Source organism: Triturus cristatus, chromosome 4_1 (genome assembly GCF_964204655.1).
Source record: "Triturus cristatus chromosome 4_1, aTriCri1.1, whole genome shotgun sequence".
Lineage (NCBI taxonomy): Eukaryota > Metazoa > Chordata > Amphibia > Caudata > Salamandridae > Triturus > Triturus cristatus.
Window position 1 is genome coordinate 396,889,832 of NC_140585.1, and position 19,913 is coordinate 396,909,744.

The following is a 19,913-nucleotide window of genomic DNA, read 5'->3' on the forward strand; positions in this document are numbered from 1 at the left end:
CACCTGAAGATTTGTTTTCTGTTTGATCAGTCACATTTTCCTGTTCTACATATTGTTTGAAATAGGTGTCCACATCAGTGATAATGAGATGCTTAGAACAACAAGTCATTACGTGGTGGTTTATATTTATGTAACCGTTTTTTGTACCCTCTGAAAAGTATTTCATTATAAATTTACGTTTCAAAAAAGCTTACACCTGTGTGAAATTATCTGTGGCAGATTTGTTCAAATTGAAATAAGTCAATTTAACTTCTTAAATAACTTGATATAAGCTACTGGGTAGAGCTTGCGACCATTGTTTGCTTAAATATTAGATTGAGCAAAAGAAAGAAAATCCCTTGTAGGCATATTTACCAGCTAATGCACTAATTGCCCAAGCCTCCAAGGGTCTATTGGGTTTCCCACTCTTTCTTGTACTAATTTTCTAAAAGTGTCATTTTGCAAATTGTGACTTAAAATCGACTTTGCCATTAAAGGGGATTTTAAATTACAATTTGTTAGACATTTCCCATGAATTTCATAGCATTTGTTAAATGGAATAAGGCAACCCAATGTTATTCCATGGGAGAAGTAAGCCCACAGTAGTGAAAAACGAATTTGGGAGTTTTTCACTACCAAGACATGTAAAACTTAAAAGTACAAGTCCAACCTTTTAATTACAATGCACCCTACCCTGTTGGCTGCCTAGGGCCCACCTTAGGGTTGACTTATATGTAACAAAAGGGGAGTTCAGGGGAGCTATTTTGGCAAGCCAAATTGGCAGCTTAAAACTGCATTAAGGCTTCAATGGCAGGTCTATATTACAAAAAACAAGAGCGACCCATATGTCCTTGTGAACTGGGTAATTTGCTTTAAACAAGAAAAATGTCCACAAGGAACTTATTTGATTTACCACATTTGTCAATACGGAGTAAAAATTATACTCGTAGCCGATTGAATAAAAAAAAAGAACATAAAAAGGATTATTTAAATTGACAATAGGAAATTCAATAAACGGGATTACTTAAGTAGCCTGGAGAATTTATTTACTTCAGCCGAAGTAAATATAATTTATTTCATAAATCACAGTTATATCACAGACAATTTTTTATTTACTACAGGCACAGGTGGAAGGGGTGAAAAAGTGAACAAGTGAGCCCAGTGAAGTGATCATAGCCTATAAGGTGAAATTATTGATCAAAAAGGTCTTAAAAACAACAGTGAGAGGCATTTGACAATATGCCGAATCTTTTTTGCTCTCTCTTGGTTGGTGTCGACGACGTTTCAACCCACTCTGGATGGGGGGTCTCTTCAGGACAATTATCTGGGGACTATTAGTAATCTTGTATCTCCTTGTTAACGAAAACAATCGAGTCAGGGCAACTGATGCACTAAGTCAAATCCAATGGAGCTTGGTAATGAATCTTGTCCACTTGTGTCCGTTATTTATAGTAATGTCAGCTTTTAATTCCAATTTGGACACCAACCAAGAGAGAGCAAAAAAGATTCGTCATATTAATCACGTTTATTGAATTTCCTATTGTCAATTTAAATAATCCTTTTTATGTTCTATTTTTGATTCAATCGGCTATGAGTATAAGTTTTACTCCGTATTGACAAATGTGGTAAATCAAATAAGTTCCTTGTGGACATTTTTCAATGGCAGGTCTAGCACATGTTTTAAAGTACTACTTAAGTGGATGTCACAATAAGGGCTACAGGCCTACTAGTAGCATTTAATTTACAGGCCCTGGGTATATAGTATACCACTTTGCTAGGGACTTATAAGTGCATTAAATATGCCAATCAGGTTTATGTCAATTTCAATGTTTGAGAGAGTGAGCACAAGCACTTTAGCAATGGTTATCAGTGATGAAGTACACAGAGTCCGAAGGTCAACAAAAACAAATTCAGAAAAATAGAAGGGTGAGGGCAAAAGTTTGGGTGAAGACCACCCTAAGGCTGACAGGTCTAACAACCATTTTGGAGTTGTAAATTAAAAAAATATAACAAAGTGCATCAAAGGACACTTTCTTTAAATAAAAGAGAAGCCTGCCAGTAGAGTGCAGCTTCTGGGTCCTCCAAAATGTTTTTTTTAAATAAAAAATAAAAATGGAGGGATGGTGGAGCAGATGTTAAAACTAACTGCTAATGAGCAGCAGGTGGGTGTAACCTAGGGGTTGGTTTGGAGATATTATTTTTTTTTTTAATGCAAGCACTATAGGGAGGAATAGGGAAATCAATGAATGAACTGGCAGGGAGGGGTCAGCATCACAGATAGCACATAGGGCGTGATTTGAGTAGAGACACATCACACGAGGGATAGAGCAAGAAAACACATGTAATCCCATGGAGTGCTGAGCAACCAAGTAAAATGTCCTTCTTGGTATATAAGGTGTGAAAGGATACAAGTCACTCATTAAAAAGAATAGTACAGCTATGCTTCCGGGAAGGGACTGATACAAGAGGGGGGAATAAAGCCATCTAACAAGAAGCAAGCACATGACAGAAAATCAAAGCCAATCAGTGGTAAGCCAAGGGCTGACCCTAAGCCTACGGTACGTATTGGTATTGTCCACAATAGGTGGGCCCTAATATAGTTAAAGATGTTCACCTTTTTACCACCCAGTGCAGCAGGCAAAAGCCTCACAATCTGAGGAATACAAAAACGTTATGGGTGGAATGCTTGAATTTATCTGAGCCTCTGATAATTGCTTGGGGCTACATCCCAGTCAATCATTATATATCTATCATAGTGAGTACAGGACCCATGCCTGCATATCCAGTGCCCTTAGGGCATTACACTCAGAAATACCAAAAAGTAATGAGTGGAGTACTTAAATTAATCTCAGGCACTGGGAAATACTCAGGGCTGCATCACAGTCGGTTTTGTTGTCTACCATGCCAGACAGCATCCAGGCATATGTAAAGCAGCCTTGGTCCTTCTCTAATAGTAACAGTCTGGTTCCAACTGCCATTTTAGGTCCATTCTGAACTGGAAAACAGGCAACCTCAGACTGGCTTCAGCCTATTTGAGCCTCTTCAACATAACAATCTAACAAATTATTTTAGACGATCTAATTCTGCACCCATATTCTGCTTTGTTTAGGCAGTGACATGGCCTGGCTTGTAATGCTTCACCTGCTCTTCTGGTAACAACAGTGCCAAACTCATTGCTGTTGGCTTTACTAAGCTGGCCAGCTTGGCACTTCAAGCTGATATTGTTCAACAGTGGCTAAAAAGATCTCTATCCAAAAACCTAGACCCCCATTTACTACAGGGTTTTTGTTTTATTATTGACCTTCCCAGACTGGTTAAGAACATAAAGCTGGTCTTGGCAGAAAAACGGCAGGGCTTTATGTATTGAAACAATTGCCTTGTTAGCCATCAGCCTGGGTTCCGACCCATGCTTGATACAGGCACAGTTCTGATATCAGACTTATTATATTTGGAGTGGTTTTATTCATTCTTAATTGACAGGATGAAATGTGTCACATTAGGAACTTTGCTTCCCCATTCTCAAACCCAACTTTATTGAATGTATCTTTAATTATAACAAGAGGCCTTTAGTTTGTTCTCACGCCACTGGCACAAAGATTTATTTGCGGCTCACAATACAATAGCTGAAGGTTTAGCAGAATTGGGCCCCTGGATGAGCCATATGTCCTCATTACAAGTGTGTCAGAATAGGTGGAGTATTTACCACACTTAGTAAATAGATCACTCCAGGGTGAGGTATTTACCACATGTGGTAAATACCTCCTATTCCAAGTTTTCAGCAGGATAATGAGGAGCAATATGTTGAATCGAGTTTTAACACACAGAATTCTGTATGTTGTATCTTATTTCGGGTCTTTTTCCTGATAAAGTTTGTTAGGTTTTGACTTGCCGGGATTTATCAGAGGGAAAGCTGTGAGGGTGTGATAGTTATCTCACAACTCCTTATTGCACACCTTTTATTCCAGTAAAGCTCTGAACTTTGGAGTGATTTTGGATGCTAAATTGGGTTCAATTCTCACATATGATGAGTGGTCCAAACCTTAGTTCTTCATCTACGTCACATGAAAAGAGTGGTTCCATGCATGGATTCACGTCATCATCAAGGTGTTATTGGAACCCAAATCACTGCCATATTGGACACTGATGGGTTGCCACCATATCAAGTGCCTAATCTTCAGTAACTAAAGATCCCTGCAGCCTGTATGATCTTAAATGTCAATAAATAAGCTAAGTCTTCCAGGGCATTTGCTAAGTGTCCTGGCTCCCCATCTCCAAGACAGTAACATTTAAATTGCTCTGCTTGGCAGACTCATGGGAAAACTCACAGGAACACTCCCTATCGGACAATAAGATCCAGGATCCTGTCTCTTCTCCAGGTCTCAAAAACTACATCATTTAGGAGGGAAGGAGGTAGTGGGGTCGTGCAGTGCACTTGCTGAATTCCCCAGCCAGTAGTGATTGGCATCTGAGACTAGAGCAACTTTCTTGGAAATGGCAATCATGAAGACAGCTTTCAGTTTGTGGAAAATTTCCAATGACAAGAAAGCACAACCAAAAGGAGAAGGAAGATTTATCTGCACCATGGCTCTGGGGAGGAGGATATTAGAGATTAGTTGATGGTAAATGTGCTGCGAAGTCAAAGAGATGAGATGTATGCTTAAGAAATGATTACTAGAACATTGGAGGTACTACAAAATTTAAGTTTGAGGGCCTACTATATCTGGCGCCCCCATCAGTGGCACAATAATGGGAATGTTATAGGACTCAGATTTGCGAAAAGCTATTTTAAAGAGGTTTGTGGTTCTGAAGCATGACCTTTAGTACAACATCGGGGTTCTCCTGTTCCCAGATGTGAGTACAGTGAATGAGGAAAGGAGATGGCGGTCAAGGCAGACAAAGCAAGACCTACTGATTATGAGAATTTTAGCAACAATGTGTAATCCACTCAAACTTGAGGATTCTTGGTAGGACAAGATTTTCCTTTTTGTAAAAGGAAATCATCTGAAGGATGACATCCTTGATGACAATATAATAATTAAGATAGTCTGAAAATCTGCCTTATGCTGGCTTGTCATTGTGATGGAGGAGGGAACCCTGATAAACTTATTCTTGCATCAAATTGTATTTTTCATTCCTCCTTATGTGTTCCAGTCCTTATTATTTTTGTCTTTTGTCCCTTTCCCTTGCAGTTCCTTACCATATATACTCAGTGTTGGAGAATGTGCCATCCTTTTTAAATGAGTGAATCTGGATTTAACAAAATATGTCTGAGGTTCATCCTATGGTGCCTGTGTTGGTGGGCCTGCTGTTTTGATCAATTCAGGTGGCTTGAAACTGTTTTTGTTATTACATGGCCTATTTGCTTGCTGCAGTAAAAGTTATGGAAAACTACATATCGATGGCAGGACAATTTTATTTATGAAGTATTATTATAATGGGAGCTTTTGGGAGTCACCTGGGATTATTATATGAGTCTTTTTCCCAATTCGCTATTAATAAACAATTGAGTGCTTAATATGTATCTATTGTTATTTCTTACTATGAATTAATTTGATCTTTACAGTGTGTAACATGTAAAATGAGATGTTGTTTCGGTTCTCATTGTAGAGATACACGATGAGTGTTCTGAGTGCCTCAAATCTACATACATTACGCCCTCATTCACGTGGGATTACTTTTGCTGTAAGACCTCCATCTGCAACAAACAGAACATTATCACGGAGCAGTCATTCCTCCACAGTGAAATCATCTTCAAGTAAGTTTTTAATTAAGACCATAGGTTACGAAAATGACAGAAGAAAGAAATACAATCTGAATTTACATTCTGATGTAGCATTATGGCTTGATGGTTGCTCTAGGAAATATATTTCCTTCAAACAGAGATCATCCAGACCAAAGGACTGGATCATTCAATGACCCGCTGATTACTACCACGGATATTGAAGGACACCTCCCAGGATTGAACTGGGATGGGTGTTAGGTTTAAGTTGCTGAGAAACCTCCACTGTTGGAGGTTTTCTGGAGTAGACACTAGGAGACAGATAACGTTCCGTAGGGAGACTTTCAAGTTATGTTGAGTGTCATCATTATATTGCAGAAGGGCTCTACCAGAAGTGTGTGGGATAACTCAGAGGTGTTGAACATAAAGTTCAAAGAGAGTTGTGGCAAGAAATGGACTCTTGAAGAACTACTGTGAGATTAAAGAGTAGTGAAGAAAGAACTGCCAAGTTTAATCTGCTGTGAGCAGTTACTCAAGAGGTAAACCATTTGAGGATTCTCCCATCAGTCCTCACTCTATTCTGTAGAATATCCAGGAAGGTCTCGTGGCTGACCAAGTTGACAACTGCTGCCATGTTGAGAAGGATGAAAAGGTAGGAGTCCCCATTGTCCAGCATATGCAAAACATCACCAGTTACTTGGAACATGTCCTTTTATGTGCACAGCCAGATCTGAGCCAAGATTGTAAGTCATTGTGGAGTTCATTACCACCAATGAACTCTGTCTGTTAAGTATCAAACTGCTTTCCATAAGCTTTGCTAGAAAAGTCAGAACAGTGATGGGTCGGGGAGTTTTTTAAATCATCAAGATGAGCCACATATATTTTTGTTTTTTTTAGAAGGGGTGATGATCAGTTTTAAAAGTGGTGTAAAATTCACGTTGGTCAGCTGAGTTCTAGAGTGGGGAACAAGCTGCGAACTAAAGGTCCTTTTTGAAAAACGTGGGGGTGCGATCAGATAGGTAGCTTTATGGTTTACATTTTGGAAATACTGAAAATAATTTCTCTCTGACATATCTCCTAAAACATGGACCAGTTTATAGGCATTTCTCTGCAGCAAATAGGCCAAATTTCTCAAATTTGGTATTGGAGTCAGTGAGAACAGAAGCTGGTGAAGGAATCGTTGTCTATTTAACTACGTTAAAGATATTTTTGGGTCAACTTTTAGCATTGTTTAAAGGGGTTGTGATAGAAGAGGCTTTTGTATCAAAGATAAGCATTGGTATTTCTTTAATACTACAGCCTCTTCTATTACATAAAGTAATCTTGGCACAACAAAGGTTGGTTAGAGATTGGGTTTAACACTAGATCTCAAACTGTCATATGGAGTGTTCTAGAGAGATTTTAGGAAAGTACATGACGCGTATCTGAGAGCTGGAAAAAGCAGGTGGGTATGCTGATTGCTGACTGATGTGTGTGTATATATATATAAAAAACCATAGGTTTCAGAGACGTTATAGTTAGAAATTAACATTTAAAAAACCTTAGAAATGCACAGAAAAAACCATAGGTTTCAGGGGTGTTATAGTTAGCTGACCATTTCACTCGTACAAAACAATAGAAATTCCTTTGTTATAGTTAGCTCGGGCTAACTATAACTCGTGCACCCACAATGCACTGCTGATGATGTCACATATTGCATCATTCAATTTTGAAAAACACTAATAAAAGCAAAGTTTAAAAGCCACCTAATTACAAACAGAATTGCTTTAACTTAAGCGAGGGCGAGACCCATTGCATTTTCAATGCTTGTTTACTTTGGTTCCATCAAGAAGGCATTCAGATGTGTCACATTTGCCATAAATTCTGAATGTTAGCACTCTAGTTTCTCATTCGATCACTGTAGTAAAGCTACTGCTCACCAGGGAAGTCTGCTGCTGGTATTCAAAGTGCCTGTTTCAGTCTGCATGTCAGAATTTTTTTATGAAATAGAAGAGGATTTGAGAAGTCAAAAGGTGCCCTAATTGTTCTTTCTGCAGCACTAATCATAATTGCTATGGCAAAATGAACCCCCTCATTTTGTTCCTTTGCAAATTAAATGTTTTAAGAGTTACCAGTTTATTCCAATCAAGATGGCTTCAGGTGTGCCATACGTTTGTCATAAGTAGGACTATTAGCGCTCTAGTTGTTCTTTAGAACACTCTGGGAAGCTGCAGTAGAACACAAAGGAATCAACTGACAGTCTCTGCTCTTGTTGGATGTACATGCTTTACCGAGAATGTCAGACTTCATTCTCACATGACTGAGAAAGATAATGTGAATTAACAGAAAATATGCTCTCAGTTTAGCTTATAGATCACCTTCCAAACCTCTGTGGGAAAAGCATGAGAAAATAGTTTTCTCTCAAACATGATTCATGATATCCCCGCAGAAGGCTTTTTCACATGGTAAAATCCCCTTAGAACACACCACAATCCCTAAAATGAGCTTTTTAATGAGGTGCTATCATGTATATTGGTCCCAAGAGGGCTGCCAACACTTCTTGGATGACGTGCTGACAGCCAATCAGATCTCACGATGAGATGTGTGGTTAGGCTCCGCCCAGATATATCTATGATTTTACTTTTGATTTTCTCAGCAACTACTGAACGGATTTACACCATTTAACCAAAAGGCACGAGTGTGAACCAAGGGCTACCTCTTTGCCAAATTTCATATAATTCCGTTCAGCAGTTCATGCTGCAGCTGCGATTAACGGTTCCTATGGAAATTTGCATGGGGAAAACACGTTTTGGGACTCCCCTTTTTCCTCGGCCCCTGCTTGACGAATCACCGCAAGACTTTCAAGATAGGAGCGGACCTGAGCGCCCCAACAGTTTTGAAAATTTCGCAAAGATTTGTCAACCGGCGTCAAAGTTATTCCAAATAGAATGTTGCGGATTTCCTATGGAAAATAGGTCCTAACTATAACTACCTACTGAAGACCGCCAGTAGGTAATATAGTTCCGTGATCTTGTAATTAAAGAAGCCTTGGGGGTTCAAACTTGTCGTCTGCAATTAAACATCATTTTCGAAGAATAGAGTTAATCTTAATTAAAGATTTGACACCAAAACGTCAAAAATCCAATTAGTAGAACCTGAGATGTGCAATTTTAGAGATTTAGGTAAAAATAGTGTTTAAAAGCACATTGTGCCAACTGTGGTTATCTGATCGCACTGGACCAGGACAAAGTCCCAAGTTCACGCCGACAGCAGTGGAGTGCGTTCGGTCACAGGGACCAGGCTAGACCCACTGACAACTGTATCTTATGTCCTTGATGTGAGGCATTGCGCAGCTGTGGTTCCAAGGAGTGATTGAGGATCCGCATGGAGCTGCTTTGGGATGCGTCCGTTCTGATAAGGAGCTGCAAAGGCTGCATCGGGTTGTGCCGCACCACATCAGTTCTGATGGGGTCTGCAGCTGGGTTGGCAAATTACCTTTATCCCCACTTCAAAGGGTCTAGGACTGGGGAGGCACCACTTGGGGTGTTAGGACTCACAGTAGGCAGACTCCAGATGCAGGGTACATAGATATTGGAGCCCTTGGAGTCACTCTGGAGGGCCTTGGTTCAAGGTGCAGGTCCAGTCCTTCTTCAGGCAGCAGGGCAGCAGAGCAGTCCTTATTGCTAGCAGAGCAGCAGAGCAGCTGAGCAATCCTTGTAGCAGAGCAGCAGGGCAACAGAGCAGTCATGAGTATTCCGCAGGTCCTGAAGTAATCTGAAGATTGGGTTCAATATTTATTCCTGGTGCCCACTTTGAAGTGGCAGAAGCTTTTGTAGCTTTCCCCCTACAGAGGTGTCTGGAATCTCCTGCCTCCCCTGGTCGCAGTCTGTCTGGGAACACAATAGGCTAGTGTGAAGTCATCATGTGTGAGCTAAGTCAGTGCCTTTGAAGTGCAAGTGTATCAAATCAGAGATGGCCAATCCTGTCAACACACTGACCATCTATTGTGATGCTATCTTGGAGGAATAAGCAAAGTCTAACTGCCAACTCCGCTTTTTCAGAATTGTGACTTAAAATCCGACTTTGCATGTAAAGAGGATTTTAAACTACAATTCCTCAGACACCAAACTTGACTCTCCGATCTGCTTCCAATCAAAAGTTATTAAATGTAATAATGTAACCCAATGCTATCCTATGGGAGAGGTAGGCCTCACAGAAGTATGAGTTTTTCACTACAGAGACATGTAAAGCTTAAAAGTAAAAGTCCAACTTTTTAATTATAATGCACCCTGCCCTATGGGCTGTTTAGGGCCCACATTAGGGGTGACTTATATGTAATAAAAAGGGTTTTTAGACTTGGCAGTGGGGTTTATATTGCCCAGTCAAAATGGCAGTTTAAAACTGCTGGCAGGCATGAGACATGTTTCAAAGGGCTACTTAAGTGGGTGCCACAATAAGTAGTACAGGCCCACTAGTAGCAAATAATTTACAGGCTCTAGGTATATAACTTTACTAGGGACGTATAAATAAATTAAATATGCCAATTAGGTGTCAACCAATTTTACCTTGTTTGAGGGAGTGAGCACAAGCACTTTCACACTGGTTAGCAGTAGTAAAGCGCATAGTGTACTGAGGCCCACAAAAACAAATTGGGAAAAAATAGGAGGGGTGAAGGCAACAGGTTTGGGGGTAGCCTTGCAGAGAGTGCCAAGTCCAACACAAACCCTCCCTAAATAAATGATATCTTGTCCATGGCCCTCCTTAGAGCCTGATAAAATGTTTAACAGTGAATGTTAAGCACTGATGGCATAAATCTAGGCAAAAAAGCAAGCCACCAGAACACGCCTTCCATTCATTGGTGCACTTTTAGTAGGCCTGGGCGGTAAATTTCGTTCAGTTCGCGGAATTTGCGATATTTTGACATTTTCGCGTTCCGCGGAGAGTGTAAAAATGTCAAAACGTTCGCAACCTGCCGCAAAACGGAAGTATTTTTCTTGTTCGCGCTTTAAAAATGCATTCTCACGCGCGCGATCACGACTTACCGGGTCCCTGCGTTCGCCGACGAGTTTTCCTATCCGTTCGCTCGCACCACAAGATGTTGGATTGTTGGTAGCCGGTCGCGCTATCCCGCGAGAGCTTGCGATCGCGAACACGTCATTGCGATCGCGAACAGGAAATAAGCATCGCAAGCAAGATGGCCGCGCCCATTAGCGACCGCATGGGCAAGTTGGAAATATAATTCCCCGCGAGCATGCAAAAACACATTGCGAACGGGCGGGAAAAGCAATCTTCACATCTTCGCGAAAGTTTCACATGCTCGCGGAGATTTTGTGCAATTTCGCGATAATTTGCAAAAGTCAATTTTGCAAATTCCGCCCACCCTTAATTTTTAGCCATTACATCATTAAATGTAAGCTATGTTCAATGGTGTGAGTAGCACAGACAGCTGTGCAAGATTCCCTTATACACAAATAACTGACATAGCATGGGAGCAACCCTGCAGGCTTTCCTTCACAAACAGAATACGCACAGCCAAGGTAGTAGCAGTGCAAACTTCCCTTACACAAAAAATATGAAACAGGCAGCAGCAACAGAAGCCATGGATTTGGAGCAGTAGGTCAGTCGCGCAGTACGACCACTACAAATGAGTCGGTTGTGATGCCAGTGAGCATTCCGTGACTCCGAAGCTTCTGCCCCTTCCCCCTCGACCGCGGTCCCTACTCAGGGGTAACCTTGTTGCAGTTGGTGTATTCTGGTGAGGGTATGGTTATTATGCTTCCACACATATATATAAACCACCCCTCTATGAGTAGCAAGTAGGGTATCTAGGTCCTGAAGAAATGCTACAATCTTTATGACACACAGGGCATGAAACATGTTGACCTTTATCCTTACTCATAAAGCTTGACGAGACAATTATAATCTCTTTATGCAAGTATTACAGGTTTTAATTATGACATGGAACCTGCTAAATAAAGTTAATGCAGCTAGTTCCCATAGATATTTTTAAATGTATCCACCCCACACTCTACTCACTCAAGTACATACACCACATTTCCCCCATACACCCACTTCATCTATGGCTAAGACCACAGGGAAAAGATCTCCAGCAAAGATTCCCCCTGCGGGGCCTGTTGGGTATTGCAGCGCCGGCCCAACGAAGAGCTGCCCTATGATGAAGCATGACACCCCCGGGGTGTGTGAGGGGCCTTGCTCCTTATAGGAGCTATTCCCCTTCCGGTTTGGGTCTCCAACCCAGTTTACTCCCTTCTGTTAGGAACAGCACACCTTGTGATTTACACTAGATTTTAAATCAACAGCAGTTGTTGTACACATCTGTCCTCACAATTTTCTATTCTTGAAACACATAGCTGGTAAGCAAGGAAAAGCGTGTGCTTCCACTTTGTGTATCAAGCGTTCAGGCCTGGCATAAACCACATGAAGGTCTGCTCATGGTTTCCTGCCATAAGCATACAATACAGGAAGGTATATTCATGGTTGCCTGCCATAAGCAGAATTAATGCCTGCTATCAAGGTGTTCAGTTGTGCTAGAGTTAAATCGAATGACTAGAGAACGGATGTCTAGTACAAGCCCTGAATCTAAGGTGGTATTGTCGTTTAAACTAAAGGTTAGTATGGATGTCTCACGGGTGAGTGTGAGGGGAAGCCCTGATGCTGCTTGCTTGCCCTCCGTTGGGGGCCAGAGACTGGAGGAGGCCAAAGGGGGTCAGAGAGCGGACCGGGAGCTGGGGGAGTGCAGGACTACACTCCCCAGTGTCCCCTGCGGCTTCCAGCACAGCCGCCAACGTTTGTCCTGCGATAGGAGGTGCCTTTAAAACCTCACAGGGGCTCCCGCAGTGTGGGAAGCCCTGTTGCTGCTTGCTTGCCCTCCGTTGGAGGCCACAGACTGAAGGAGGCCAAAGGGGGTCAGAGAGGGGACTGGGAGCTGGGGGAGTGCAGGACCACACTCCCCAGCATCCCCTGTGGCTTCCAGCGCAGCCACCAATGTTGGTCTTGCGCCAGGAGGCGCCTTTAAAACCTCACAGGGGTTCCCGCAGTGCAGGAGGCGCGCAGGCGAGCCTGGCCGTGCTCAGGCAAAGCCTGGGTAAAGGGCGGGCCTGTCAGCGCCTGTCCACGGCCGGATGAGGCTGGGCTGGGCCACCCCCTTAACATTGTTACCTCCAACAAATCTAATGGTTAAGCACAAGCATCCTTGTAGTCAGGATCAGGGGAGCGCAAGAGTGAAGATGCCTAGGAACTCTGTATCCATTATATCCTACCTGACCTCTGCGGTGGGTGCCTTGAACAAGGAAATTCATAACACTGAGGTTGAGCTGGGCTTAAGTCCCGACATGCCTGGGAGTGCAAATGCAAACGTATCAGACAGCACACCGAAAAATCCTGTTCCCATTGAGCCGAGAGTACTGATAATCAAGCAGGGAACAGGGGGGGAGCGCACTCTACCTTGTGATAGACTGGCAAAGGGGACCTGGGTGGCGAATGAAGAGGCCCGGAGAGGCGATGGATCTAGGCAGAAGGCCCCACCATCCAATCCAGGGAAGAAGAAGGGGAAAAAAAGGCCAAGCAAACCTGGACAATTATCTGCAGATGCGAGCCACAGCCTGGCTGGAGATTTGGACTCATGTGCTGAGGCAGCAGTGCAGAAAGTGATGGCGGACATTTTCAACTTACGGTTAGAGCCTATTCTTTCAAACATTGTTAAAGACATTGCCATGCTGCTTACTGCCGTAGAGGGGATTAAGGCTAAACTGCAACACCTTGAGACCCAATTAGGGGGCTCAAAAATGGCATGTGATATCTCTAATTACAGCCCCATCCCTCAGGCACAAACACAGCCTACAGGTGAAAGCAGGGTGGTGGGAAACCAAAATCAAAATATACCTTAGAATAACTCTGAAGGTAACTCTGTAATGAATATAGGTGCACCCATAGGGAGTCCGGTATGGGAAAATATTTGTCGTAATACTGAGCCACCTAGAGGTCTTCCGTCAAATGCCATGGTTTTGGTCAAGGGATTGATGGGGCAATAAGCGGGACTAACATTAGTAGACTCCATCTGCCCCCTGATTCTACTCCCCTAGTTGCCATACTTACAGGGGTTCCCCCACTGAGAGAGCATAGTCTGGAATCCACTATGGAGTTGTTACGTGAAATTAAACATTGGTGCGATCAACACTCCAACAGTGGGTTCAACGTTTCCTCACACATTATAATGGCCAGATGAGTGAGAGGGTAGGCCCCAAACCTAAACAGATTGATGGCGACTGCATTGTCGTTAATTTTGACAGTGCAGATATTACGGGGCAGTTATTCAGGGATGGTCCCAAGGGAGGTGAGGGGGGGTATTAGGGCGTTGCCACTGGGTTTTTTCTACCCACCCCATAAGGGGGTTCAGTCACTGGGTGGCACCTCCCATGGGCTTTGGACCCATTTGGACAGTCGAAATCGCCCCACTCACCGTTCAAACACCAGGGAGGATACTTGTCCTGCCAAGTTTCACCGGAGTCTAGCAAGTGACCCGAGGTTGCCAATTGGGCTTCTAGAGAGAACCGCAGAAGAAAATTGTTTAATTTGTCAAAATAGATTCCTCCCCTTGTCCTCTTTAGATGAAAATGATTGACTGGTATCGTCTGGCTGTCATCAGAGTAACATCTGTGAATACATTAAATGGCAGGGCCCAGAGGACCCTAACATTCCTAACTGCAATCTTGTCAGCTGGAATATTGCGGGTCTGAAAAGCAAAAAAGAGGACCCCAGGTGGCTAAACTTGTTAAAAGAGCACAATATAGTTGCTCTACAGGAGACCTGGGACATGGACAACAATTTTTGGGTGGATGGGTACAAATTTTATTGTGTCCCCGTGCAATCATCCCAGTCAGGCAGATCAAGAGGGGGCCTTTTAATGCTGTTTTCACTCAAACTGTCAGGGTCCCATAAGATGGTGGATGTGGGTTCTTACAATTGTCAGGCAATTGAATTCATTGCTCACAACTCATTCAAAGTGTTGTTTGTTAATTTTTATAATTCAGGTGAAAGTAGCTTTTGAAATGAACATTTAATTAAACTGAAATGTTTTTTAGAAATGTATCGATCGAAGCAAACCACGTATTATTCAATAATAATTATGGGCGATTTTAATATTCACGTATGTGATTTGAACTGTCAGGGCAAATAATTTTTAGGGCCAGCAAATCTGCCAACACCACATTTTGAGCATACACATTATGGGGAATGTTTGGAAGAGCTCTTCACTGCTGTATATCTTTTTGAACCAAGCTCCATTGACACTGAAGAGAGGATTCCTACTTTTAAAGCACGGGGAAGGGATACTATTATAGATTTCATTTTTATTTCCTCTACTCTTCTATCTCAAGTAACCTCCTATAATGCCAAGTGATGGCTGGGGATATGATTGTAACCTGTCTCGATAACTCCAAACAGGGGCCGGGGGCCCTTTTAGCCTTCAAAGGCATCTGTGCGCAGGTAGCGTCAGACCTCACCCTACCAACAAGATTTAGGCACAGCATAGGAGAGAAATGGTTTGACAGTGACTGCTCCGAAGCACATCGAAAATTGATAGCAGAACTGAAAAGGGCCCCACGAGACCGAGATCACATAGTTAGAGTACAAGCTAGCCCTATCTTTACGAAAAAAGGAAATTAAAGAAGAAGCTTGGAGTGCTCTACTATCAGTAGAGGTTATAAAAGATAGCTCTAGCTTCTGGGCCATTATTAACATCCTTTTTTCACCGGGGCAGAAAAAGCCCCCATTGAATGTAATATCACAGTAGCCCAATAGCTTTCTCCTTTTGAAGCCATATATAAGGCCACTGATAGCTTGGAAGCACCGACTGGTTGTGAACTTAGGAGGGCCTCCCCCACAATAGTTTTTAATGAAGGTGAAGTAGAATTGGCAATTATACAAATGACTAGTAATAAGGCCCCCTGCCCTGATGGTGTCCAGGCGGATTTATATAAATAAAATCCATCCTTCCGAGCCAAAATCCTGACAAATGTTTTTAATGTGTCAAGTTGTCAGGGTTTCCCGTCATCATGGGCATCTTCTATCATCATTCCGGTCTTTAAAAAAGGTCAGGGAGGAGACCCACGCTGTTATAGGCCTATTTCACTAATAGATTCCGCAGTTAAAGTTTTAGGGAGAGTGATTTTAACTAAGTTAATGGATTGGTTGGAAGAAAATGAGGTTTTAACTAATTTCCAATATGGTTTTATAAGTGGTAGGGGTACTTTGGATCAGTTCCTAAATTTACATCTATTAGCAGGCAATTATACTATAGCTAAAGAGGGCACACTACAGCTGGCATTATGGATCTTTCGTCGGCTTTCGACCTGGTAAATAGATCCAAGCTCTGGCATATCCTGCTAGACATGGGCATCGATTCAAATTTAGTCTACTTCCTGGCTGATCTACACAGGGATCTCACCGCAAGGGTGAGGGTCAACCAAGACGGAAAATGCACTAGGCACTTTACATCTGGCAGAGGTGTACGCCAAGGTTGCATTCTAGCACCACTATATTAATAATTTAGTCAAGTTTTTAGAAACGCCTAGTCTGGACGTACCGCGGGTAGGGGACAGGTCCATTCCTGTGCTCCTATATGCGGACGATGCCGTCTTATTAGCCCGGACAGCTGTAAGGCTCCAGAGGCTTTTAGATTCCTTTTGGCCTATATGAAATCTTTGGATCTAGTGGTTAACATTGCCAAATCACACATAATGACCATGGGCTGGAAACATAAAAAACCCAAACATTCCTTTGTGAAGGTGCTGAAATGACCAGGGTGACCTCCTTTACCTATTTAGGAGTACTTTTTGATGAGAGGGGCTCTTGGGTTTCTCAACAGAAAGTAAAAATAAATGTGATGGCAAGGTCGACAGCCGCTATGAATGGATTTGCACAGCGACCGGGGCTGAACCAATAGAGGCCATGCTCAATATTTACAGGTTCAAATGTTTAGCTATTGCACTATATGGCTCGGCCATTTGGGGTTACAAGTCAATGGAGGGGATACAGACAGCTAAAGAAAAAATCCTACACACCCTCTTGTCTGTCCCCCAATCCATTCCTACTTTTGTAATTCATCAAGAGTTAGGTGTTGGTTATGTGGCAGACAGGCTGAGGCTGGCCCCGGTGCTCTGTTGGCTTAAAACTTGGCTCAACCCCCAACTAACTCTGAATCATAAGATTATTAGGGATTGTGTCCCCCTGGACCGAGTTAACAATATTCCATGGCTAAATTATGTTAAGAACATTTTAAGTAAGCTTGGACGTTCAGACTTATTTGATTTCCCTGATAAAATAAGAAAAGATGACTTGGCGTGGGTAAAAATACTCTTTCTGAATCTGAAGTCTGTAGAGCAGGAGGAGATCGAGTTAATGAAACCGTCTGTTAAAGCCCATTTCTTGTTCAAAACCTCCCCGGGATTGAACCTTACTTGAGGGTTGTCACGAAGCCGTTCCACCGCCTGCTTTTAACCAGATTTCGTTTTAACTTAATACACTTTTTTCTTGGTAATATGCAAGGCTGGAGTAGGACAAGCGCGTTGGTATATATGCGCTATATAAATAAACAAACATAAACATAAACGTGTGATTTAGGTCCCTGTACCTGTGACAATTTTTCGATTCAGGACACAATGCATTTTACTATGTTCTGTGACCATTATCGTGATTTCCCCAGGAGGTTCCTAGCTCCGATTTTAAAGGGGAAAGGTTTTACACTGGTCAAACCAGCTTTACTGTACTTAGAGCTGCTTAATGACCCATGGGAAATTTCTACCATCGCAAGCTTTTTTGTCGCTGCTGTGAGGCTTAGGAAAATACGGCACCCTATGTTATCCAATGAGTATTTGCAAAGCTCATGTTATTAATCCTTTAATACTTGCCTTTTTAATATTCAATTATTTTATCGCAATGATGCATTGTTTTAATTGTTTTATCCACCGTCAAGATTTTTCTGTAACCTCATGAACGCCGATTTATAGCCTTCCAGTATTGTCTTATGTTGCCCTTATTTTTGATGATTCGGTTATGACATTTGATTGTGTGTTATATGTGATTTATGTATCATTTTGTGATTTAAGTATGGTACTTTTATTGGTTTTATTAACCGAATAAAGTGGTTTGATTGATTGATTGAGTGTTTCACAGCTGTGTTCAGGTACGTGAGCTTGTTCCGCTGCGCAGAAGAAAGGTAACTGTTGTGTCTCTTGTCAAGTTCTAACAAGAGAAATGTCAATTACCTGTAATGTTTGTGTTACAGCTTCGTCCGTCCTTTCGGCTCCGGACCCCACCCTCACATTGTGCGATATTGAACACATTCTGTTTGAAAAAGCCGGCGAGAAAGACGACGAATTGAGGAGTGCATTTACAACTTTAGACGCTGATGAAAACTTCACAGTCACAAGGGGAGAGTTTCAGAGAGTGATAGACACGTTTCTGTTGCCTCTTACACAAGCCCAGTTCGACGCTTTCCTCTCAAAGGTAGTGTATATCGGGTGGGGGAGGGAGCAACTCATATTTTAAACAATTCTGTACTGCGAATGTTTTTGTAATGATTGTAATTGCTAGTATTAGTAATAATATTAGAGACCAGGTGCATTCCGACTGGTGTTCTGATCATAAGAGTGCTGAGGAATGTATTCATTTGAGTGAAGCCCCTATATGAGTTTCTTAATTTCTAGGTCTCTTCGCATTTCAACGTGAATAACCTTATGTAAAAGACAGCCAGGCTAAATGAAATATGCATACTTTCCCCCCAGTTTGTTGTGCAGTGTAGCCATACACAGGACTTGTGAATTTCTAAGAGCTGCATGAAAATTGTCAAAATGTGACAGAAGTATGTTTATCATATGAATGTCAAAAATGCAGTACAAGAAAGTATTTTTTTTCCTAAAGAAAGGTTTTCTGAGAACATCCAATTCTAAGCGTTCTGAAAGTAGCCTAGTGGAAAAATATATATATTTAAAAAGCTTTGCAAACATTTTTGTGACTTTCGAACACCATATACCTGTCATATGTATGACATTCCTTGAACTGCATAGCTGCATGTTTAGTGTATTTTACTTGAATTTATAAAGTGTGATAGGCTAAGCAATCTTCATAAGCAGGATGTTAAGCAATATGCACTCTTCATTCCTCACACATAGATACCGGTCAACCGCAATGGTACCATCCCCTACCTCAGCTTCTTGGAGACATATTGTCCAGCTGGCAGGAATGTAAGGACCGCCAACACCGTTAAGAGAAGGTAAGATTTCTACATAAATTGAAAAGTTTGGTTGTTAACAAAGGTAGTTTAACTTATGCAGGGTAGAATATTAGAGAGTTAAATCCTTTGATTGCTTTGGAGTCAAGTTTTCTGAGTATGCAAAATGAGTAGCCTGTTAATAAGTGCAAAACATTGATGGCGACTAGTGCTGCCACATTATCAAGGTTTATTATATCTCTATCAGACAGTATCAGCCACAGTGAAAATACACCAACAACTCAAATCTAAGTAATTATTTTTATGGCGTCAAGTTGTGAGGACATGTCAATAAAAGTGATATATCTAGGGGAAAATGTATTCTTTAAAAGTTCCTTATTTTACTCAATTGCACTCCAGTTCTATTGTCCAACCTAAGATCAACAGAATCTCATTTGAATCGTGTACAGATGCAGTTACTGATCTAACATATATTTTATTGGAGTTAGCAGCAGTTACCTCCTTTGCCACAACTAAAACACCTCCACGAGTTGTTCTACCAAAATGTTCACATTAAAATATCAACCAGCAATAATATTGATTTAAACATGAACCACACAAAAGGTGAAGTGGAGAATGTTTGCAATTTGTCTAACCATCGGCAATCGCTTGGGGTAGCATCCCAACCCACCGTTCTTTTGCTCACCATGCCACCGAAGTTTGGCCCCTGAACTGGAACACAAGCAACCCAGGTTCGGTCTCCCATCACCTTTTGTGTGTTTCATGTACCGCCCTGAGTGGCACAGATATGCCCAGACACAACTCCCATGCTCTCTGTGTCACTGGAACCAAGCTGTACCCGGCTGATGAGGCCATGACTAGGGTGAAACCAGTCCTGGGTTGTTGTGTTCCTGTTCAGGGTGGACCTGGTCTGGCAGTTCAGGGTGAACTGTTCCAGTAGGAAGCATGGTCAAGACTGATTTGCATATGGCTGGGTCCAAACTGATG

General features: G+C 42.0%; 1 protein-coding gene across 1 annotated transcript in view; it reads left to right on the forward strand.

Annotated features, from left to right (window-relative positions):
• The window catches only part of EFCAB6 (EF-hand calcium binding domain 6), an 879,195-nt gene that overhangs the window by 98,002 nt on the left and 761,280 nt on the right, over window positions 1-19,913 (forward strand). The window contains exons 2-4 of the mRNA XM_085652469.1: window positions 5,587-5,734; window positions 17,982-18,202; window positions 18,868-18,968. Coding sequence (XP_085508595.1) covers window positions 5,596-5,734; window positions 17,982-18,202; window positions 18,868-18,968 — 461 coding nt within the window. The 5' untranslated portion in view covers window positions 5,587-5,595. The remainder of the gene's footprint in view (window positions 1-5,586; window positions 5,735-17,981; window positions 18,203-18,867; window positions 18,969-19,913) is intronic.